Source organism: Micromesistius poutassou (assembly GCF_964030765.1).
Source record: "Micromesistius poutassou genome assembly, chromosome: 13".
NCBI lineage: Eukaryota > Metazoa > Chordata > Actinopteri > Gadiformes > Gadidae > Micromesistius > Micromesistius poutassou.
Window position 1 is genome coordinate 11,937,506 of NC_140283.1, and position 15,097 is coordinate 11,952,602.

Genomic DNA, 15,097 nt, shown 5'->3' on the forward strand with positions numbered 1-15,097 from the left:
TAGATTAGGTCCGTTGGTGTAGATTAGATTAGATGAGGTGAGGTTAGGTCAAATTGGAAGAGTTTATATTAGGTCCATTGGTGTAGATTAGATTAGATGAGGTGAGGTGAGGTTGCGTGAAAAAAGATAACTCTAGGTTAGGTTAGATTAGATTAGATTAGATTAGATGAGGTTAGGTCCAGTAGAAAATATTACGATAGGTTAGGTTAGGTTGGATTAGATTAGGTTAGATGAGGTTAGGTAAAGTTAGGTTGGGTTTACCAGTTCATATCATGACTTGGCATTTCACTGTTCTTTGTTTCGTATTTGATTCAAACAATCTGGTTGCTGGAGGTAGGGATCTGTAAGTGTGTAATTAGTGAACACAAAGTTAGCCATCACTAGTCAAATGGTGACTGTAAAGGTTTCAAACGAACATGTAGATCGAGTAGACTGGCCCCTGTAGATATTCACTCATTAAAATCCCCTTCTGAAAGCTTCCTCCACTCATATTGACCAGTTTTATCTGTAGAATATATCCTTAAGAGGAACAAGGGGTAACTCTGCCCCATGCAGTTTCTGGTTTCTGGCACAGGCTCTGTGCAATCACCCCAGAAGTTCTGATACAACATAGCGGGACTGCTGGATCCAACATCTAATCTAGGTTAGATTAGACTGTGTTGGAATAGATCACCGGTAGATTAGGTTTGGTTAGGTTAGATAAAATTAGGTTAATTTTAATGTGAATATATAAGGTTAGGTAAAATTAGGTGTGATTATATCAGAATCCTGAGACAACATTAAATAATATATTTACAGTCCCTTTCACTCAACTAACACCTATTCGCTTCTCACCATATAGACATGTCTGTGTGTATTACTGTCATCAGAACAGTGATCAGTGAGCATATATATTTAGTAAATATCCTTGTCAAAGTTATTGGCAATTGGCCTTTATTCTTCCACATTTCATGCCAATTACATTAACAGCATGTCTGTTGGAGGAGTGAGAGATGGATAGAGGAAGTGAGAGGGTGGAGGGATTAGGTATTATGAGCATGAGAGGGCATGAAGAAGATAGAATAAGCTTGAATAACAAGGTCATGTCCAGGAAGGAAAATTCAATAACAGCAGGAAATGGCCAGCGAGGAGGAGGAGGAGAAACAATAAAAATATACGACACAGTAACACCCCCCCCTGTCCCCCCCGAGAGAAGAACGTGATCAGCCTGGGTATCATCTCAGGTCATCTGGTAAGCGCTGGTATTTGCTCACACACACACACACACACACACACACACACACACACACACACACACACACACACACACACACACACACATTGCTTCAAAACACAAAGGTATGTGTTTGGTTTCAGGTCTGCAATATATTGTTCTCAGTTTCAGATAATACATAATCAGATAATACACCCCATGACCGGGTCACCTGAGGAGGGTGTATGATGTTGACAGACCCGAAACACCAGATGAATCCGGGTACCCCGCTGAAGATGTGTACAGAGGCATTAGAAGGTGTGTGTACACTGCGGTTAAGCTGACTTTGTCACCCTATCTGGTTCAACACTTGGTGGTGAACAACTATCAAATGCCCTCACAGTCAATGAATATCAAAACATGATTTCAGACCAAAGCAATAGAATAACTGATTGGCCTGGGGCCATGGTTAAACATAAAAAAAACAGCTGGAACCAGGCTTAGGAGGATGTTTATGGCTGCTGGCACTAGAGGGATGTGACAGTGTGGTAAAATCTGGCTGTTGGTATTAAGAGAGTATCTCCTCTATTGGCTGATGGCTGGGTGTTTGCACAGAGTGGGGGTGTTTACCCAGATCAGCTCCATGGGGCCAAACAAAGGTATGGTTTACCTTGCAATATCCTGTGTCTAGTATCCAACCTGTTTACCTGCTACCCAACCTAGCGTGTGAAGACCAGCTATTGCCTCCATTAGTACATTAGTGCATCTGTGTTTGTATGTGTGTGTGTGTGTGTGTGTGTGTGTGTGTGTGTGTGTGTGTGTGTGTGTGTGTGCGCCGTGTTTTTCCAGACATGTCTCTATGGGGAACTGTTTTGGGTTTAACTTTCCATTCTGGTCCATTCTGTGTGCATGTGGGTATGTCTGTGTTTGTGTGTGTGTATGTGTGTGTGTGTGTGTGTGTGTGTGTGTGTGTGTTTCTGTGCATTGTGTGATATATGTGTGTGTGTGTGTGTGTGTGTGTGTGTGTGTGTGTGTGTGTGTGTGTGTGTGTGTGTGTGTGTTGGTGTATGCATGCATGCATGCCTGGTGTGATTGTGGTGCTTGACGTGTGTGTGTTCCTCCAGACCTGTCTCTGGTCCAGCCTCTCTATGGTGGCGTTGGCTCCATAGGCCTGGCAGGACTCCACAGTGTAGTCGGAGCTGATCCCCAGCACGGAGCAGGAGTCCCCGCACGAGCCGTCGGCCACCACCAGCACGCGGGGCCACTGGGGACGGGGGAGACGGTGCAGGTACTCCTCTGTGAACTAATGGAAGGAGAACAGAAGGAGGGCTGCATCAGTTGTACAGTTAATAGTGTTCCTGCTCATACTCATTGGTGATTGGTTCTCCATCCCCTGCCGCCGCCCCAACCCCCAACCATCTTGTTTCTTTGCATAGCAGTGTACTCTTTTACAAAGGATCCACACAGCTGTGTGCCTGACACAGCTGTGCATGCATGCATGCTGTGTGCCTGACACAGCTGTGTCACCCTGATTGTTTTAGGGGACAACATGGGGGGGGGGGGGCCATCTTGTGTCCTACCTAGAGAACATCCCTGTAGTAACCGTGCATGGATCAGTGACTCTGACTTGCCCTGGTTCTGCAGAAGTAACAGCAGGCAGAGCATGCAGAGAAGCTAAGGAGTCTGTTTACTCTGGACATCCAGACACAGTGATGATGTGTCGTTGGTAGCATGACTCATCAGAAGTTCAAGAACGATGTGTTTGACTGTAGAGGACAGTTATTTTTATGAGGGCTACGTTTACATCAAAAGACATCCTGGCAAGCTAAAGAGAGAAACGAGACACCCATCAAACGCAATGGCCGCTTGCTTATCATGGGGAATGAGTTGGCAGTGAATTTAAATGGAATGGAGGTGGACTGTGATCAAAGGGAGCTGTCCTGTGTCTCTGAGCGTTGTAGAGAGTGTGTCGTGTCAATGTTGTGTCAATATAGATTGTCTGTGCGCCTCTGGTTTGATGCCACTGTGGGTTAAATACATACACTAAATGAGTTCCTTGTGCGGCCAAGCCATCCATCCATCCAGATAATAATCAATAATGTTAATTAAAATTTGAAAAAACCGTCATGCAATGAAAAATTAAACTCATGCCATTGGCCATGCAACACACATCTCATGTCACCATAGTTACTATCGCCATGTTCACAAATTAAATGTCGACCAATTTCAACGAGAAATATTGCTTGGGAGCCGAATGTTTTTCTTATCTCTCATTCGGAATTCGTGTAAGACCTAAAATATGATGTACAAGTCATAAGATGTTATTAACAGATGAAAAAAATATATTGGCTTATTGGAATCTAAAGTGGGCAAAAAAGTATGCAATTGCGAGTCATTAGGGTGACCTTTAAACAGGGAATACGAATCGTTTTTTTTAATCGAAACACGTGTTTAATGATAACACCCAAATCCTTTTAGATAACATCTGTTCAATTTGATTTCATTATAGTCTAAATAATCCTCTTAAAGACTTGTCTTCCTTCAGATCTCCGAGCAGATTACATAACAAGCTATCCAAAATACTATCACGGCTGGTTTAGACATCTACAGATCATAGAGTGTAGGCCTACGTGAGAAATAAAAATCTTATGGGACATTATAATCTTTAAAATTCGTTTTTTCATATTGAAGAGATACTCACTACTAACCGTGCATTTGCAAAAAATAACTGGCTTTGTGGCCAGTTGGTAAAAACAAATGTTTGAGACACAATGGGATATTGAAGTTGAGTGTCTCTCTCCCTAAATATAGTGTGCCCCTTCACTCTCTCCCTCGCTAAATGTAGTGCCCTCTGTTTGTTTGCAGGTCAGTCTATCGGTCTGTCTGGCTGGCTGTCGCTCTCTCCCTCCCTCTCTCACCCATTATGTCTGTCATTTTCTCCCACTCTCGAAAAAAAACAAGGAAATCGAATATCGTCAACTCTAAAACAGCAAAGAAAAGCGACTACCTTGGTTCCCAGCTGCACACGGACGTCCACATTCTGCTTCTTCTGCTCCAAGATGCTCAACAGATACTCCTGAAACACCCCGATCTTGGTGAAAAAGTGCTCGTTGTGCCAGCACCCCTCCATGTTATCAAAGTCCACCCCTAGCCCCAGCAGAAACCCCACGCTGCGGGGGTCCAGGGCGATCTGCTGGGGGCGAGAGAGCAGGGCGCTCCGGCACCGTTCGTCCAGCACGGTCAGCTTCAGCACCTTCCCCGAGCGGACAGCGACCAGCGCTGCGGTCAGGCCGATCGGTCCCGAGCCCACTATTAACACGGAGATCTTGGAGCGCCACTGTCTGAAGCCATCCAGGCTGACTTTGACCACCACGTACACGGCTACAGCCACCAGAGTACTGACGGCGGTGTCGAAGGCTAAAGCCTGGTACTGCTCCTCTGCACTTTCGCCGACGCTGCTGCTGCTGCTCACTCCGGGGGGTTCTCCGCCCATGCTGAGTGTTTGAGTCAGCGGTTGTGCCAAACGTGGTACGTGGTACGATTTATGTGTCTGTGTGATTTAATGTGCCTTCAACTGCCGATTTGCATGTATACGTCTCACTCCGTGGTAGGTCCCGTCGGTGTGCTCCGTCTCTAAGCATGCCCCAAGACATACAGAACGAACCGAGTGCTAGGCGCCGGCAGAGTGCAAAGAAAGTTCGCGATTTCCGAGTGTGCAGGTAGGCACTATTAGTTTACACAAAAGAAAAACAACTAACCCCCGGTCAGCTAGTGTGATCCGCACAGACTGTGGAGCTCTTGGAGGCATAATAAAGTATTGATTCGCCGTTTCAGACAGATCTTACCCGCCCACTCACAGCTCCTCACTTCCCTCCTTTGGGAGGGAATGGACAACCAATGTCACAGCAACACAGGCTATCAGCCACCAGGGGGTATAGGCATATGCCAACACGGTTTAGTCTATACGTTGATCATCTGATTTTAATTATAAGCCTCGTGCCATTAATGGATAAACGTTGATTAAAAAACGTTATGCAATTTATTTTTTATTTATTAATTAATATCATCCCTTTAAACCCCTGTCTGTTATTTGACCGCTGCAGGTGTGACGATAACTGCAGCTGACGCCCTTACATATCCAATTACCAGCTAAACGCGACTTAAATATGTCGTGCTGACCTTTAAGCCCCGTCTCGTAGACACTATGACGCGCGTCATGCCAACATCAGTATACGCCTCGGTAGTTAAAATATGACCCATGACGAGAGACAGCGAGAGAGAGAGAGAGAGAGAGAGAGAGAGAGAGAGAGAGAGAGAGAGAGAGAGAGAGAGAGAGAGAGAGAGAGAGAGAGATAGTTTGGCTCTCTTTGTGATCATTAAAGCAGGGCCTATTGATTTCCAAATCAAGAGAGTTATGTGTCACATAAAGACAGTGTGGCTAAATACATAAAGAGCTTAATTTGTTAGAAAAGAATATCAGCCTGGCCTTGAGGCTTGCAGATGCAGACAAAGACATTCCGGTGAAATGGTAAACAAGCAAGTAGTTGCCAGGTAACCAACCTATCAAAATGACCCTTGTCATTTAGAATAATGAACACCTTGAAAAATATAGTGTTGAGGTTGGAGGTTGATAAACACACAGAAAAACTCACACAAACAAGCACATGCAAACACACACACACACACACACATGGGTTGGGTGGATGGCACCCACTGCCACTACAAGACCTGTGTGTGTTGCCATGGCTGTGTGTGTGCAGAACAGACGGAAGGTCTGTTCTGTTGAAAGGAGAGCTTTCTCCAAAGCTTCATGCCATTTGCGGTACCTCCCTGTATGTTGCACCACCCATTTGACCTTCTGTTTTAACCAGGTGCCCATGTGCCTGTTCGTGAAGAGAGAAGAGAATGACAGGGAGCAGCCAGCCTGAGGTTCGTGAAGACAAAATTATCGGGTGAAGATCATTGTGCAGTCTATTCAGTATTTCTTCTATTATTGTATTCCGGAGTTCTACAAACCTCAATTAAATTCAATACAGGCTTCATTAGCAGGACATATATAAAGGTAATATAATATGTGTTACTTATGTTACACACTGCTTGAAGTGCATCCCACTCCTCCGTGTTCAATCTGCTGGACCTTTTGGCAGCGTTGGACACATGCAGTGAACCACCAGATCTTCCTCTCCACCCTCCAAAAGCTGGGAGCATTTGGGAGCAGCACAGATTCTTTCAAGGTTACCCTGTAAGTGGGATCCTTTAGGTAGGATATGAACCGGGACAGTACATATCCTACCTAAAGGATCCCACTTGGGTAACCTTGAAAGAATCTGTGTCTGAATCTTGCAGTCTCCCTATTGGGGTCCCTCAGGGTTCCGTTCTGGGTCCCATCCTCATCTCTCTGTAGTCCAAGTCATTGGTTATGTCATTCACTCAGATGGATTTTCCTTCCACTTCCGCTATGTAGATGACTCATAACTAATAATGTATTTTTAAGTGTCTGGCTTATTATGAGGCTCAAACGCCACCTGAGGCTCCATTTGGACATGACTGAGATCCCCTTCTTTGCAGGGTATCTACCATCAACAACCTCTCCATCAATATAGAAAACTCCCAGTGGTGTCCCATTCCTGGCGAGTCATGCTCCACAACAGGAGGATAAGTCCGTTCCTCAGCCAGAAGGCCACGCAAGTTTTGGTCCAAGCTCTTGTCATCTCGTGTCTGGACTACTGTCACTCCATTCTGGCTGGTTGGCCTGCATGTGCCATTCAACCTCTGCAGCTCATCTAGAATGCAGTGGCTGGTCTTCAACATTTCCAAGTTCTCCCACAGTACAGCACTCCTCTGCACTCTGCAATGGCTACTGGTGGCTGCTCAAATCAAATTCATTCAAATCACTGATACATGCCTACCTGCTGCGATTGGCTAAGGCCCATTCTACATCGAGGACATGGTCAAATAATACATCCCAGCCTCTCTGCTATGCTTAGCAACGGACGAATGACTGTCTACTCGCTCACTATGAGGGGGCCCCAGCTGCGGCTCAACAAAATCCTGATTGTTTGCTGTCCTGGTTCCCCAATGGTGGAACGAGCTCCCCAATGAAATCAGCAAAAACCTGTGGCCTCTCCTTTGCAGACTGAGAACTCATCTGTTCAGACGGCATCTTAGGCCATGAATAAAAAACAAAAAACCACAACACTATCCGTCTCTTGTTTCTAAAATTAAGCACTTGAAGCATTTTGTTTATTTAACTACGTATGTATTCCTGGGTTGTATCATTATGATTTTATTGTAAGTCGCTTTGGATAAAAGCTTCAGTTAAATAAAGGTAATGTTACGTATTGTATGTGATGTTGCTGAAGCACTTGAACATTGCAATACATTTATTAAAGATAAACAATTATTAAGTTATTTATACAAATTATAAATAAATCAATTAACAGTAATCAGAGTGAATCTACAGTATCTCTCTGATCTCTATCTTCCATACTATCTCAACCTTGAGCAGAGAAAGATAGAACAGAGGCCCTTTTTTATTTTTTTTGCCACAAGAATAGTCTATCTGAAAGTCCTCTTAAATGGAGGTGTTGCTAGGTGAATGCAGAGCATATAGGGCTTACAGAGTACAAACAGCATATTTGCGTTACTTTACATAATTAAACGGAATATCCGGACATTGAAATGAGAGTTATACTCTACCCGGCCTATATTCGTACGATTTAGGTCATCAGAGAAACGAGAGAATTTGGCTGCCGTGCGGCAATAATATGGCTACAGAATCTGCCATATTGTAATATAGTAAAAACATACTAGGACCTTTTGACAAAGAGCAAACTATCATATGTATATCCCTAATTGTATTACATGTAGCCTAATAACTGATGTTTTGTACCTCTCATCATAAATTCTCCTTTTCCAGTCAGATCCTGTCGAGGGGAGGGTTACCCTAACCCTATGTAGGCTACGTTTCAATCCAAACTGTAGATTTCAATCCAAGGCCGTACTAGAAATGCCAGGCCGAATTGAAGAGGCATGCTTCTGTCATTACAAGAGGAAGAGGAAGTGCTAACTTGTTAGCACTGTGTGCGTGCAGTTCGAGTAAAATACGCACTTGTTAAATTGGTTCCATGCTTGTTTCCAAGAATATTATGCTTTTAAAAGTTGTTTTTGTAATTGTAGTGACATCTATTCACATCAGGGTCTCCGGGTGACTTGGAAAGTGACGCGTGTACCACAGCCGACTTCAGTTTAGTGACGCGAGTCGGCCGAGGACCAACTATTATCTACGAGGATCAGAACAAATCACCGTGGCAACCACTGGTCACAGTGTGATTTCACCATCTTCAGTGCGTAAAACATTTTGAGTATATGTTTCAACAGTGTCTACTCTTACAAAATAGCACGTCTGACGTGAATTGAATGGCCTTTACTCAACGGTCTAAACAAAACTCAAGATGTACAAATAAGCTCACAGGCATGTTCCAACACAATCGAAAAGTCTCTTGAAATAGATTTTCTAAACGTACTTTATTATTCAGCTACACAGGTAGGACATTTGCTATTGATGGAAAAACAATTAAACAAAAAAGGTAAGGCAAGCATATGGGCCTAAGTGAGCAAATGTAATTTTCAAAATGAGCCCAAATGTATCAAATGCATCTATTGAAAGCAAATAACATTCATCCTTTAGACCCCTGTTTAATTTCCCAAACCTCTTACAGAAAAGATGCAAGAAGGCTGGGGCGTGCTGAACATTTGACCTGCTGTCACAAATTGGCAGGCATGACTTGGTCTTGTACATTTTCCTAAGTGGGAGCCGAAAGGTCTACAATGCTTTAGGGTGTAATGGGAGTTCACAAAATGAGCTGGTATTCTGACTATGTACAGCATGGTTCAGCTATCCTCAGACAATGATGCAGATCGGATGTTGAAACATGTCCTCCAGCGGTGGTCAGGCAGGTTTTTGGAGGTTATAGAGCGTTGTACTCCACACACTTGGATGGATCTGTGGTGAAGTGTTTTTGGCAGCTGGTCATTAACCGCTTCAGTCCCTGAGGAAGCATTCAAATATGTTTTGTAAAGCACAAGAAACTTGATGATGCATTCAATTAAATGCACCAAATATAGAGAAGAAAAACACGAGCAATGCACACAGAATGAGCAAGGGAGCAATACATGACAGCACGTCTATAGAAAGACCTTCATAAGGTTACGTAAAAGGGTCTGCGAAAGCATTCCAGGGCATTCCAACGGCTAGGGGCTTACATAACAAATGAAATATCCCAGGAAAGGATATGAAAGGAACACAGGATGTGGGTTGTTATTCAACTTGCACTCAGGGAACGCTACACATTCCTTTATCGAGGTCATGCTCACACTATGCTGGATCAATGTCAAAAAAGCTCAAACGTTGTCCTTCTTTTTCCTTTAAACTAATATTTGCCAGGTGCTGCCCATTCATACTGAAACGGCAACAATGTACAGCTTCCCTCCAGGGCAGATTACTCACAGCATTGTCTTGATTTGACAACAGCAATATCTCCCCACCACACAGACACAGAAAGACAGACACACAAACTGTATGGAGGAGTCACCTGGATGTATTTTCTTTGCGTCTCGTCATTGAGAACGTGGGCCACGTGTTTGGAAAAGATCTTTTCTCGTCCTGTACGAGCATGGATGCCCACCATGGTCACACCAATAGGCCAGGGGGCATTACCGATTGCCATCTGCAAGTATGCATCATTTGCCTGGGGGAGAAGGAAAACAGCATCCTCAGGACAGGAAAACCATAAAACAACTTTAGATTAATTGTGATGAATTGGGTAACGTGGCAGTGATGTGTGTTGATACTGGGCCAAATCTCGACTTAAATGCACAATGTTTAAAACATTTAAGATAAGATGTTCATATGGACTCTTTATGTGCATTAATTGTTTCATACGTTAATTATTACAGCCAGTTTTGCCAGTTACCGGGTAACCAGGAAAGCTGTCTAAAACCCCCAACATCAGATTGTAGAAATGTAGATGGTGAACGCCTGAATAGCAATTTCAACCGACTGAAAATAACGCTTTTTTTATTGACATGGTGGACGGGGACTTGCAAAAAAAAAAAAAAACTTTTGTTTTTGACATTACCAATTTTTACAAGAGGCTGACAACATTGTACGTTGCTGAGGGCTGGTTCAGCACCATAAAGCTACAATAATAGACAACACTAGAACTACAGGGTTAGTGCAGCTGGGTAGAAACCTCATAATGTTCCATCAAGGTCAGGTGTTTGTTTAAGGTTTATCATTTGATTGACTTGTTCTATCCAGTAGACTCTACACATCCCTCTCAATACTCAACACATGAGTGATAACAACATTTAGCCTTTATTCCAACCCGTAGACTGCCCAAGAACAACACATTGTGTATGTTCGTGTAAGCACTGTAAACACACAGCAATTGTTTTCCAAATTAATCATTTTACCTTGACATACTCCCTTTCCAACATGAATTTGATGATGTCTGTGATGGATTCTTTGATGTCAGCAGGTAGGTTCTGAAAGACGGACAATGAACATACAATTATTTTAAGAAACCTCCAACAATTAATCAAATAAGTAAACAGATATGAATGTAATTCTGAGGAAAGCTACCTTCTTCCTCAGCTTTCTGAAGAGAGGTTTCAGGTAGGTCTCTGTCTGGGAGTGGGTGGCGCTGGCCAGCTTGCCCTGGACACTGCGCTTCACGTGGTCTTCTCTACTGTTCAGGTCCTTGGCCCAAACACCCAGCAGGAACTACCACAATAAAGTTATGGTTATTGTTATTACTTCAAAACAAACAAAAATATCATACCAATATATATTGTGCAACAGCTCCCTCTAGAGGGCATGTTTCAAAGTGTCTTACCTTCAGGACTTTGTCAATGACACCTTGGTCTCCACTATCATCTCCTGTACCCAGAGTTTTACCAAGAACCTGAGAGAGACAAGATTCAGCCATGTACCATGAACCATTTCTGCTGCTTATGTACCAGGAATACCTATGTGCAATTCTTCTGAATACACGGTCACTTTGACATATAATTCCTCATTTTAACACACACACACACACACACACACACACACACACACACACACACACACACACACACACACACACACACACACACACACACACACACACACACACACACACACACACACACTTATCATTTTTATTAATGTATGGCATTTTTTATCCTTCCACAACTACAGTTATTGCGACCGGTGCTCTTACTGCTGAGGTCCAGTGTTGTTTTCTACAACCCATTTCATTGTACCACATTGACCCTGTGTTAACCTACACATGAATTATGGAACTGAAATTTAACCATTTTACAAACCTCTAGCTCTTCAATGGTTGTGTGCTCCTCGTGCACTTTCAGATCATGCTGTGTGTCGACTTCTCCTGCTTCTGTACCCCCTACAATCTCATTCAGGTACTGCTGGTCAATCTTGTCCATGGCTGCTTTCAGGTCATTCCTCAATCCCTAGAGAGAGTGAGAGAGAGCAAGAGTCGAATGAGAGATATAAGAATGGTAATTATTCCCCATCCATTTGGATTCAGTCGTGATTAGCATGTTAGCAATGGGTTATCTGAGGCCCTTACCTTATTGACTTCTGGGGCCAGGATCTCAATCTTTCGGAGTCGCTGGAAGGCTTCATAATCAGACTCTCCAAAGAGACGGATTGGTTCACCTCGTTCTCTCATCCGCCGAATGACCTAGCCGAGTGACAGCAGAAACATACATCATGTGAGAGACCTAGACAGGCACAGGTGGATGATGGATGGTCAGGGTTCATGGCTTACCTCTTGACGGGACAGTGACATTGGTAGCTTTTCCTCCGTAAGCTCCAGTTCCATCACCGGAACGGCTGAGGGGGTCGGTGCATCCTCCGCCTTGGCAACCTGGAGAAAAACCCGGCGGTAGAAGAATGAGTTTTACAACAATATAATAAGCCAACACCCAGGCGCACACGTAAGCACAGACACACCCACACGCATGAACACACGGACTCTCAAGCTGCTGTACGAGGGAATTCAATCTGCCATTCTGGTTTCTGGTTGGAAGAACTCTAATCTGGTGGAACTCTTGTGGTGGAAATTAATTCATGCGCAAAGAAAGGGAAAACAAAAAGATTTGAGATTTAAAAATAAAAATCCAGCTGGATGTCAACTATGAGGAAAAATGCTTTTTGTCCTATTAAACTATGCTCATTTCAAATGTTCTCTGATGACGTCATGTCATGCATTCATTGGCACATGCATGTTAGCAGTCTTCAATTGTGGTATGAAAATCACAATCTAAATAACATAATTTTAACATTGAAAATGTATAGAAAATGGTTTGAAGACTGCAGTGCAATAATACCCTATTGCTGAGCTTAATGCGCAACATGAAAGCATTTTGCCCAGTGTTTTTGCAAATAAATGCAAAATGCACACTTTGCAAGTGGTGGATAAAAAAAAAAAAAAACATGACACGAAAAACAGCTGCTTTTGCTGACAAATAGGCAAAACAATAAGTGGGCATTTTCTGTTATTTGCAGAAATTGTATCCATTTCAGTGAATCATGCTGTAATCCAGTTTTCCCCCACGCTTCCTTTCCTTGCTCCCTTCATTCATTTTAACAAGGTAGCAGTAGACGTGAAAAAACTATTCTTTGGAGTGGAGTGGAGTGGATTCAGTGGAGGTTTGTTTTGATCTTGTAACATAACCTTATACAGCGTCACGATTGGCCTTCACAGTGCTTTAAATGGCCTCTGAAAAAGTATGTATGTTAATGATTTTCAAACCAGCTAGCCAGTAAAAGTAGTACAATGTAGGGAGTTCTGTATTCAATCTCTTAACAGCCAATCTCAAATAAAGAAGCACAGCAAACGTCAAAGGCCCCAAATACTAGCCAAAGGCATTCTGATTTTGCCAATGATTTGGGATAATAATTCCTGAATGTTGGTAAATACAGAAGGTGCCAAGGAAAGGGAGACATTTGGAAATAGAGTCCATCTTCTCCTTGCTTCATGCACTGTCTATCATCATGACTGTACCATGCCATACCTGGCTCTCAGTGGTCTGTCGCTGAACCTACAGACGCAGGCAGTACACAGAGGTTGGAGAGAAACGGCACAGTAAACACAGAAACAAACACTTGTTTAAAGTTACCACTCAGGCAACTCTTGTGCTTCTTCTGATCTTGGGGACAATACACCAAAATGAAACCCAAATATAGGCTTAATAGTGAAAGCTTAGATTGCATGCATGGATAGAAAAACTGCAGGTTTATTATATAAAATGACCTTTGTATACATTTGAATAACCATTGTTTGTTTTGTATGTAGTTTGTTACGTTTCATTTTACTGCACAAAATTCATTGTTTTCTCATGATACACGTGTCATTGTGTTATGGAATTCATGTTTGTTAAATAAATATCTCTGTTGTGCTGACAGAAACAAATATCTAAAACCAATCAAGCCGTTTCAAAACACAATCTGCATTTGCGCTCCTTTGGTCTATGGGTTGTTGTTTACTTACTTTATAACCACATCTTTTGTAATAATCTTCCTCTTCCTTACGGGCAAGGTCCGCTCTTTTGAAGTACTTCTTGGTATCCTGGAAGAAAACGTCTTGTTAGTACTTAAGCAAATATGTAAAATATACATCGAAGAATAGCTAGGCAACCATCAAAATGTAAATGGCGAAAAAGTCTACCATTCGGATCCTTCTTTTCGTTTTAATTTAATAACGGTCATAAACACTCGTTTAGTATTAACAAATAGTGCTGCAAAGTAATCGACATGGAACTAATGGAAAAAACTAAGAATGGAGTCCTTGGGCCCAGGCTCCACCTTGTTATGGTCAGGCTCGATTCGCTAACGCTACAAAAATAGCCACTGCAATCTGCCGTTTGCTCGTATTTCAGTAACTGCATACAAGTTTTTTTTTTTTATTATAGCGAGCATTCCCTTAACGACTCTACCGCCGTGACATATGTATATAAATCATATTGATAAAGGGGACTATTCGATGGCATAATAATACGGGTAGTAGCAGCTAGCTAAGCATCGTAGTTAACGGTGGGTTACAGTAACACAACAAACAACTCACATTTACGAGATCCTTGTCTTGAACCAACTTTCTCTTTCTCTCGATCTCAGCCTTGAGGAGATCCATGTCAAAATACTCAAAGCATTCCCCTTTACCTCAAACACACACAAAAAAAATACTGTTGTCGTCAAACACAATCAACAGTGTGTGGACGATAGATTGCCCCGGAAGTTGTCCGGGAGGGCCGGGGTCACTTGTCTTCTGGGATTTATCAGGTGGTTCAAATTTTCTGTCTGTTTCTGTCTTTAATACATGATGTCATCATTCCATAACAAAATAATCAAAATGTTCTTGCATTGCTAACAGTATTTCCAAAGAATGATTTTCTATGTCTCGCAGGAATAACATTTTTTGATTAAAAACCGAAATGTGTCATGATCTGTTGCTGCATGGGCATTTTGAAATACATTTAGGCCTATTTGGTGGCCATTAAAATTTTTAATAAATAAATAAATTGCTTTAGTGACAAGTAGCCTAGCTGTCAAAAGGTTGGTCACAACGGAAACGGGTGGTTAACTAAATAACCACCCGCAAAGCTAGGTTTGAGTTTTCTCACAAATTAAGTTAACTTTTTTCTTGCTAACTTAAAATAAGTTTCAAAGGTAGGCCTACCTATATTTTTCCTAAATATGTAACGAACATGGCTGCCAATGTTTTTTTTATTGATAAAGTTGTCATTATAATTAGCATTTAGTAGGCTTTTAATAGCAGTATTAGAATTAAAGGTCGAAAACAACAACAATTCTTAAATAATTATCTGCTTTGT

General features: G+C 42.4%; 2 protein-coding genes across 3 annotated transcripts in view; both read right to left on the minus strand.

The window, feature by feature from the left end:
* The window catches only part of LOC311357873 (uncharacterized protein), a gene marked incomplete at both ends in the record, with an annotated part of 8,161 nt that extends 3,476 nt beyond the window's left edge, over positions 1 to 4,685 (minus strand). The window contains 2 exon segments of the mRNA XM_084477892.1: positions 2,319 to 2,495; positions 4,200 to 4,685. Of these exon segments, the coding sequence (XP_084334018.1) occupies positions 2,319 to 2,495; positions 4,200 to 4,685 (663 nt within the window).
* A 4,015-nt stretch (positions 4,686 to 8,700) lies between these two features.
* Positions 8,701 to 14,493, minus strand: prpf18 (PRP18 pre-mRNA processing factor 18 homolog (yeast)). Of its 2 annotated transcripts, XM_084476977.1 has the most exons (11): positions 14,332 to 14,493; positions 13,759 to 13,836; positions 13,283 to 13,309; positions 12,034 to 12,132; positions 11,833 to 11,946; positions 11,567 to 11,713; positions 11,092 to 11,160; positions 10,839 to 10,979; positions 10,670 to 10,741; positions 9,787 to 9,942; positions 8,701 to 9,243 (listed from the first exon to the last, which is right to left on the minus strand). In XM_084476977.1, the coding sequence occupies exons 1-11, from the start codon at positions 14,395 to 14,397 to the stop codon at positions 9,163 to 9,165; spliced, it is 1,050 nt and encodes a 349-aa protein (XP_084333103.1). In that variant the 5' UTR covers positions 14,398 to 14,493; the 3' UTR covers positions 8,701 to 9,162. The 2 variants fall into 2 exon arrangements, with proteins under 2 accessions (XP_084333103.1, XP_084333104.1); XM_084476978.1 differs by lacking the exon at positions 13,283 to 13,309.
* Positions 14,494 to 15,097: the final 604 nt, after the last annotated feature.